The 9697-nt window shown below is 43.7% G+C and overlaps 1 protein-coding gene across 1 annotated transcript; it reads left to right on the top strand.

The window, feature by feature from the left end:
- Positions 1-504: 504 nt before the first annotated feature.
- Positions 505-8375, top strand: LOC129856155 (centrosomal protein of 135 kDa-like). The gene is made up of 4 exons (XM_055924259.1): positions 505-520; positions 1359-1473; positions 4703-5087; positions 8304-8375. Exons 1-4 carry the CDS (start codon positions 505-507, stop codon positions 8373-8375), a joined length of 588 nt encoding a protein of 195 aa, XP_055780234.1.
- Positions 8376-9697: the final 1322 nt, after the last annotated feature.

The raw sequence follows: 9697 nt of genomic DNA, 5'->3' as shown, positions 1-9697 counted from the left end.
GGTCAAATGAGGTTTGCAATCCATATTTAGTATGTGTTTTACATTAATCATCAATAAGGATCCAACCGGAGAATTTCATTGTCTGTAGAAAGAGCATTGGAACGAGAGCTCTCTCTCCCTCGCGCGCAAATCCTGACTGAGAAATCTGACGACCACTAGAACACCTCTTCTGAGCCCCTCCCTTATAGGAGAATAACAAGACTAAAATCTAAAGTTTTGAAAATCGAGTTCTCATTTCCTGTTTTGACCTCTTCTCAGGTTTTTGTCTGCCAAATGAGTTCTGTTATACTTACAGAAATAATTCAAACAATTTTAGAAACTTCAGAGTGTTTTCTATACAATAGTAATAATAATATGCATGTATTACCTTCTGGGACAGAGTAGGCGGAAATTTCGTTTGGGCACGCAATTTGTTCAAAGTCAAAATGCTGCCCGCTATCCCGATGAAGTTTTAATCAGGAGGATTTTCCACAAATAGACAAGTATTTTCATCAAGTGCAAGAGATGGAGTTCCTCACAGGTGTGCCTGGCATGGATTGTGTCTCCATCTGAATGGCAGGTAGGCTCGAGGGCAGACAGAATGGCAGGTAGGCTCGAGGTCAGGGCAGACAGAATGGTCAGGCAGGCGGGAATGGAGTCCAGAAAACAGGCAAAGGTCAAAACCAGGACTAGTAGAAGAGAATAGAAAAGTAGGCGCACGGGGAAAAACCACGCTGGTTGACTCGAGCATACAAGACGTACTGGCACAGAGAGACAGGAAACACAGGGATAAATACACCGGGGAAAATAAACGACACCTGGAGGGGGTGGAGACAATCACAAGGACAGGTGAACCAGATCAGGGTGTGACATCTTCATCCTCATCATTCAGTTCATTGAAATCCAATTTTGAATGAACAGTTATGAGTTTCTATTTGGTTTATACCGTCCATTCATTGACAGCATTAATTCAAGTGGAGACACATTAGGCCTTGGAATCCAAAATAATAATCAGTCCACTAACTCCCCCTTGTGGTCTGGAGCAATGAAGCAGTGACGCAAGGTAACATAGTAAACCACAAATTACCTCTAAATCCTCCGGCATAATCTCAAAACGTTTAATTGAGGAACTACTGTAAGGCACACAGACGCAGGACAGTGCAGGGAGAAGACACAGCTACAGACGTATATTAGAGTTGAGGTTAGAAGTAGAAGTTACTGTATTTGATCACACTCACACACACACACACACACACAAACACACACACACATTAAACAGGTGAGATTACCCTGTAGAACCTCACCTTTATTTGTCTCAATCCTGGATGAAACAGTAAAGCACATTACCAAAGATCTTACTTTAATCATTTGTGATTCAGTACATTTTCAGTGGTGGAAGAGACCCTCTGGAGTTGCTGCAGTGTGTCTGGGGCTGCTGTGTGTTCTCCTACTGGCTGGGATCATAGGCCTGTCTGTCTACTGTAAGTTTAGTATGTTGTTACTGAGACTTAAGTAGCCTACTTAATCATACTTAATTAATAATGATGTGGTAGTTACATGTTTGATTAACTTTTCCTTTATACAGATTGAGTCATTGGTCATCACGACTCAACAGAGAGAGACCAGCTATGGACCAGTTACAACACCCTGACTAAAGAGAGAGACCAGCTACAGTCCAGTTAGAACAACCTGACTAAGGAGAGAGACCAGCTACAGTCCAGTTACAACACCCTGACTAAAGAGAGAGACCAGCTACAGACCAGTTACAGCCTTCTGACTAAGTAGAGAGACCAGCTACAGTCCAGTTACAACAACCTGACTAAAGAGAGAGACACGCTACAGTCCAGTTACAACAACCTGACTAAGGAGAGAGACCAGCTACAGTCCAGTTACAACAACCTGACTAAGGAGAGAGACCAGCTACAGACCAGTTACAACACCCTGACTAAAGAGAGAGACCAGTTACACACCAGATACAACAACCTGACTAAAGAGCGAGACCAGCTACGGACCATATACAACACCCTGACTAAAGAGAGAGACCAGCTACAGTCCAGTTACAACAACCTGACTAAGGAGAGAGACCAGCTACAGACCAGTTACAACACCCTGACTAAAGAGAGAGACTAGCTACAGACCAGTTACAACACCCTGACAAAAGAGAGAGACCAGCTACATGCCAGTTATAGCTTTCTGACTGAAGAGAGAGACCAGATACGGACCAGTTACAACAACCTGACTAAAGAGAGAGACCAGCTACAGGCCAGTTATAGCCTTCTGACATAAGAGAGAGACCAGCTACGGACCAGTTACAAAAACCTGACTAAAGAGAGAGACCAGCTACAGGCCAGTTATAGCCTTCTGACTGAAGAGAGAGACCAGCTACGGACCACTTACAACACCCTGACTAAAGAGAGAGACCAGTTACACACCAGATACAACAACCTGACTAAAGAGCGAGACCAGCTACGGACCATATACAACACCCTGACTAAAGAGAGAGACCATCTACAGTCCAGTTACAACAACCTGACTAAGGAGAGAGACCAGCTACAGGCCAGTTATAGCCTTCTGACTGAAGAGAGAGACCAGCTACGGAGCAGTTACAACAACCTGACTAAAGAGAGAGACCAGCTACAGGCCAGTTATTGCCTTCTGACATAAGAGAGAGACCAGCTACGGACCAGTTACAAAAACCTGACTAAAGAGAGAGACCAGCTACAGGCCAGTTATAGCCTTCTGACTGAAGAGCGAGACCAGCTACAGGCCAGTTATTGCCTTCTGACTGAAGAGAGAGACCAGCTACTGACCAGTTACAACACCCTGACTAAAGAGTGAGACCAGCTACGGACCAGTTACAACACCCTGACTAAAGAGAGAGACCAGCTACAGGCCAGTTATAGCCTTCTAACTGAAGAGAGAGACCAGCTACGGACCAGTTAAAACACCCTGACTAAAGAGTGAGACCAGCTACAGACCAGTTACAACACCCTGACTAAAGAGAGAGACCAGCTACACATCAGCTACAACAACCAGACTGAAGAGAGAGACCAGCTACGGACCAGTTACAACAACCTTGACTAAAGAGTGAGACCAGCTACGGACCAGTTACAACACCCTGACTAAAGAGTGAGACCAGCTACGGACCAGTTACAACAACCTTAACTAAAGAGTGAGACCAGCTACGGACCAATTACAACACCCTGAGTAAATAGAGAGACCAGCTAAGGACCAGTTACAACACCCTGACTAAAGAGAGAGACCAGCTACGGGCCAGTTACAACACCTTGACTAAAGAGAGAGACCAGCTACGGACCAGTTACAACAACCTGACTAAAGAGTGAGACCAGCTACAGACCAAATACAACACCCCGAGTAAAGAGAGAGACCAGCTACGGACCAGTTACAACACCCTGACTAAAGAGAGAGACCAGCTACACATCAGCTACAACAACCAGACTGAAGAGAGAGACCAGCAAGGAACAGTTACAACAACCTGACTAAAGAGTGAGACCAGCTACGGCCCAATTACAACACCCTGACTAAAGAGAGAGACCAGCCACGGACCAGTTACAACAACCTTGACTAAAGAGTGAGACCAGCTACGGACCAGTTACGACAACCTGACTAAAGAGTGAGACTTGCTACAGACCAATTACAACACCCTGAATAAATAGAGAGACCAGCTAAGGACCAGTTACCACACCCTGACTAAAGAGAGAGACCAGCTACACATCAGCTGCAACAACCAGACTGAAGAGAGAGACCAGCTACGGACCAGTTACAACAACCTTGACTAAAGAGTGAGACCAGCTACGGACCAGTTACAACACCCTGACTAAAGAGTGAGACCAGCTACGGACCAGTTACAACAACCTTAACTAAAGAGTGAGACCAGCTACGGACCAGTTACGACAACCTGACTAAAGAGTGAGACCAGCTACGGACCAATTACAACACCCTGAGTAAATAGAGAGACCAGCTAAGGACCAGTTACAACACCCTGACTAAAGAGAGAGACCAGCTACGGGCCAGTTACAACACCTTGACTAAAGAGAGAGACCAGCTACGGACCAGTTACAACAACCTGACTAAAGAGTGAGACCAGCTACAGACCAAATACAACACCCCGAGTAAAGAGAGAGACCAGCTACGGACCAGTTACAACACCCTGACTAAAGAGAGAGACCAGCTACACATCAGCTACAACAACCAGACTGAAGAGAGAGACCAGCTACGGACCAGTTACAACAACCTGACTAAAGAGAGAGACCAGCTACAGGCCAGTTATAGCCTTCTGACTGAAGAGAGAGACCAGCTACGGACCAGTTACAACACCCTGACTAAAGAGTGAGACCAGCTACAGACCAGTTACAACAACCTGACTAAAGAGTGAGACCAGCTACGGCCCAGTTACAACACCCTGACTAAAGAGAGAGACCAGCCACGGACCAGTTACAACAACCTTGACTAAAGAGTGAGACCAGCTACGGACCAGTTACGACAACCTGACTAAAGAGTGAGACTTGCTACGGACCAATTACAACACCCTGAATAAATAGAGAGACCAGCTAAGGACCAGTTACCACACCCTGACTAAAGAGAGAGACCAGCTACGGGCCAGTTACAACACCCTGACTAAAGAGAGAGACCAGCTATGGACCAGTTACAACAACCTGACTAAAGAGTGAGACCAGCTACGGACCAATTACAACACCCTGAGTAAAGAGAGAGACCAGCTACGGACCAGTTACAACACCCTGACTAAAGAGAGAGACCAGCTACACACCAGATACAACAACCTGACTAAAGAGAGAGACCAGCTGAGGACCAGTTACAACACCCTGAGTAAAGAGAGAGACCAGCTACAGACCAGTTACAACACCCTGACTAAAGAGAGAGACCAGCTACAGACCAGTTACAACACCCTGACTAAAGAGAGAGACCAGCTACGGACCAGTTACAACACCCTGTCTAAAGAGAGAGACCAGCTACGGACCAGTTACAACACCCTGACTAAAGAGAGAGACCAGCTACGGGCCAGTTACAACACCCTGACTAAAGAGAGAGACCAGCTACACACCAGATACAACAACCTGACTAAAGAGAGAGACCAGCTGAGGACCAGTTACAACACCCTGACTAAAGACAGAGGCCAGCTACAGACCAGTTACAACACCCTGACTAAAGAGAGAGACCAGCTAAGGACCAGTTACAACACCCTGAGTAAAGAGAGAGACCAGCTACAGACCAGTTACAACACCCAGACTGAAGAGAGAGACAACTTTCACTTTGGTGTATTTTCATCCATATCGGTTGAACCGTTTAGAAATAACAGAACTTTTAGGGGACCAAAGAAATTGGGACAAATTCATTTATATGTATATTAAAGTTACAGACTCACAAGTATTATACCCCTAAGACATGCTAACCTCTCACCATTACCATAACAGGAGAGCTTAGCGTGTCCTGGGGTATAATATTTGTGCATTCACTCATCATTATTCACCATTAATTCAGGACTATCCATAATTATGGTCGAATCCTCGTTAATGTACACGTTTAGAAACATATTCTATTATAATTTACAATAAAAGTGACTCCAAAATGACACAATACATTCTTTACCGATCATTTCCTAATAATCTGAAACACAACCAGAGCAAACAGCAAATGCAGACAAGTTTTTAGAACGCTAAAAATATGGGATCAAATACTAAACCATGAATACTTTAATAGACGTATAAGATAATTTGTCCCAATCATTTTGGTCCCTACAGTATGTACAAAAAGTTCTGGCATTTCTAAACAGTTCACCCGATACGGACAAAAAAAAACTAAAATGAAAGCTGACAGTCTGCACTTTAACCTCATAGTGATTGTATCATTTCAAACTGCTGGAGTACAGAGACAAAACAACAAGACGTGTCAAGGTTGAAATACTTTTGGAGCTCACAGTATATATATTTACATTTCTCAACATCAGACATTTATCTTCAACCCGAAGAAGAGAGTCTGGATTGGTCTGAGGGGACCTGGAAATGGGTGGAGATAAGATAACTAGTCTGTCAATAAGGCTCCATTCAATATTTTTCTATACAGGCTATTGTCATTGATGGCAGCAATCAACAAAGTTAACTTTAAGATGAAACATGTCTGTATATTATTAAGGATTGTGACGTTCTAACTGTGATATCTGACTGTTGTTAACCCTGTAGGTACTGGTATTAACCATGATATCTGACTGTTGTTAACCCTGTAGGTACTGGTATTAACCATGATATCTGACCATTGTTAACCCTGTAGGTGCTGGTATTAACCATGATATCTGACTATTGTTAACCCTGTAGGTGCTGGTATTAACCATGATATCTGTGTTAGTAACCATGTAGGTACTGGTATTAACCATGATATCTGACTGTAGTTAACCCTGTAGGTACTGGTATTAACCATGATATCTGACTGTAGTTAACCCTGTAGGTACTGGTATTAACCATGATATCTGACTGTAGTTAACCATGTAGGTACTGGTATTAACCATGATATCTGACTGTTTTTAACCCTGTAGGTACTGGTATTAACCAGGATATCTGACTGTTTTTAACACTGTAGGTACTGGTATTAACCATGATATCTTACTGTTTTTAACCATGTAGGTACTGGTATTAACCATGATATCTGACTGTTTTTAACCCTGTAGGTACTGGTATTAACCATGATATCTTACTGTTTTTAACCCTGTAGGTACTGGTATTAACCATGATATCTGACTGTTGTTAACCCTGTAGGTACTGGTATTAACCATGATATCTGACTGTTATTAACACTGTAGGTGCTGGTATTAACCATGATATCTGACTGTTTTTAACCCTCTAGGTACTGGTATTAACCATGATATCTGACTGTTTTTAACCCTGTAGGTCCTGGTATTAACCATGATATCTGACTGTTTTTAACCCTGTAGGTACTGGTATTAACCATGATATCTGACTATTTTTAACCCTGTAGGTACTGGTATTAACCATGATATCTGACTGTTTTTAACCCTATAGGTACTGGTATTAACCATGATATCTGACGGTTGTTCACCCTCTAGGTACTGGTATTAACCATGATATCTGACTGTTTTTAACCCTGTAGGTCCTGGTATTAACCATGATATCTGACTGTTTTTAACCCTGTAGGTACTGGTATTAACCATGATATCTGACTGTTTTTAACCCTGTAGGTACTGGTATTAACCATGATATCTGACTGTTGTTAACCCTGTAGGTACTGGTATTAACCATGATATCTGACGGTTTTAACCCTGTAGGTACTGGTCCCCACATCAACCTGATAATGGTGATGGCAAACCATAATATGGTGAGGAGGACTGTGTTGAGATATGTAAAAATCAGAGTCCTTTGGAGGCATGGCATGACTTGTCATGTGACAGGAAACTCAATTGGATTTGTGAGAAAGTGGTTTAACATCACCATGAAGACACATGCAGCAGCCTTCAATGTACACAACTTCCTCCTTCATTCTCTCTGTCTCTCTCTCTCTCACACACACATGCATGCATGTACACCTATTGTTGTATTTGTTTGTAATATCATATTAATAAAAGTCCTACTTATTTGCTGTTTGTAACTTCCTGTGTACAAGCAGTTATGTTTCCCACGTCATCAGGTTCAACATGAAGTTAGTATATTTGACTTTGAGCATACATATAATTTCCAATTCGAATATATTCAACAGATATTTACATGCTCCAATTTAGGCCTGGTGCAAACATTCTCAACAGTACCAAACAACCATTACATACACTGTATAGGAGTTGACTGTATCACCAATCAATGAGTGTAGTAGAGATATCAAAGTATCATCGTTGACAGTCAGTCTTTGTTGTCAAGTTATATAAGAGCACTATTTGACAGTCGTTCCCCTATATGGGTCCCAAAAGAGGGAAGGGAAGTGGATCTTCTCATTGGTTCAACCTCCAGGTGACTGTGTTGATTACATGTCTAATGTATTGTCTATTAACCCCTCCTCCTCCTCCTCCTCGTCTGAGGGGAGAAAGCAACAGCGCCACCACCAAATCATCCCCTAGCCTTTCCAGAGACAGGCCTCCACTCAGATAAAGACTTCCAGCATCTCTGCTACGGTCAGTTGGTTTCCTCTTGTAGAACTCTCTGTCTGGGTCTGAAAGTGCACACTTTTCCTCTGGACCAGGGCCACGAGTGTTCTGGTGAATTGTAGTGCACTATATATAAGGAATATGATGCCATTTTGGACACACTCTGTCTTATTGTTAAAAAGTGAAGTTCTTCTCTCCCCAGGCCCAGGCTGACAGTACTCTAGAACCCGGTTCTACCATCTCTGTGCCCTTCACCGTGGCAATGGCCATCTGAACCGGAGGAACCTTTATCGTCAAAGCCATCAACGACCTTCACTTCCTCCTTCCCCGGCAACATCTCCATGGTGACTGAGCGGCACGGTGACCCTGATGGCACCTGCCAGCACGCTGTTGGGAACGGACGTCACCCTGACCATCGACTCCGCTGGAGCCACAGACTTGAACTACTCTGTCCTGCGTCTCTCTGTCAGCAAGGTAAGGGTCATGTTCCAAAACTCTAAATTGGGCCTCCTCTCCTCATATTGTCTCTCTGGTCACTGATTTGAAAGGACTTGGTTGGTGTAAGATACCAGCTCTACTGGTCAGAGATGGTGCCACCACTACCACCACAACCACTACAACCACCACCACCACTACTAAAACTACCACCACTACCACCACTACTAAAACTAACTACACTATTACCACTACTACCATTACAACCACTACCACCACCACAACCACCACTACCACCACTACTACCACCACTACAACCACTACAACCACCACTACCACCACTACCACCACCACTACAACCACTACAACCACCACTACCACCACTACTAAAACTACCTACACTATTACCACTACTACCATTACAACCACTACAACCACCACTACCGCCACTACTAAAACTACCTACACTATTACCACTACTACCATTACAACCACTACAACCACCACAACCACCACTTCCACCACCACAACCACTACTATCACTACCATCACAACCACTACAACCAACACAACCATCACTACTAAAACTACCTACACTATTACCACTACTACCATCACAACCACAACCACCACCACAACCAACACTACTAAAACTACCTCCACTATTACCATTACTACCATTACAACCACCACAACCATCACTACTACCACTACTAAAACTACCTACACCATTACCACTACTACCATCACAACCACTACCATCACAACCAATACCACCACCACAACCACAACCACTACCACTACTAAAACTACCTACACCATTACCACTACTACCATCACAACCACTACCATCACAACCAATACCACCACCACAACCACAACCACCACCACTACTAAAACTACCTACACTATTACCACTACTACCATTACAACCACTACCACCACCACAACCACCACTACCACCACTATCACCACTACCACCACAACCACCACTACCACCACTACTAAAACTACCTACACTATTACCACTACTACCATTACAACCACTACCACCACCACAACCACCACTACCACCACTACTAAAACTACCTACACTATTACCACTACCACCACCACAACCACCACTACCACCACAACCACCACTACCACCACTATCACCAC

The sequence above is a fragment of the Salvelinus fontinalis genome, chromosome 5 (genome assembly GCF_029448725.1).
Source record: "Salvelinus fontinalis isolate EN_2023a chromosome 5, ASM2944872v1, whole genome shotgun sequence".
Taxonomy (NCBI): Eukaryota; Metazoa; Chordata; class Actinopteri; order Salmoniformes; family Salmonidae; genus Salvelinus; species Salvelinus fontinalis.
The sequence above is the reverse complement of the archived record's forward strand: the minus strand, read 5'-3'. Positions and strand labels throughout refer to the sequence as shown.

Bases quoted from the DNA above. Each gene is read 5' to 3' on its own strand.
- LOC129856155 (XM_055924259.1), top strand. The intron at 1,474-4,702 runs GTTGTTACTGAG...CAACACCCTGAG, and splicing joins GTCTACTGTAAGTTTAGTAT to TAAAGAGAGAGACCAGCTAC. The intron at 5,088-8,303 runs AGAGACCAGCTG...TTCTCTCCCCAG, and splicing joins ACAACAACCTGACTAAAGAG to GCCCAGGCTGACAGTACTCT.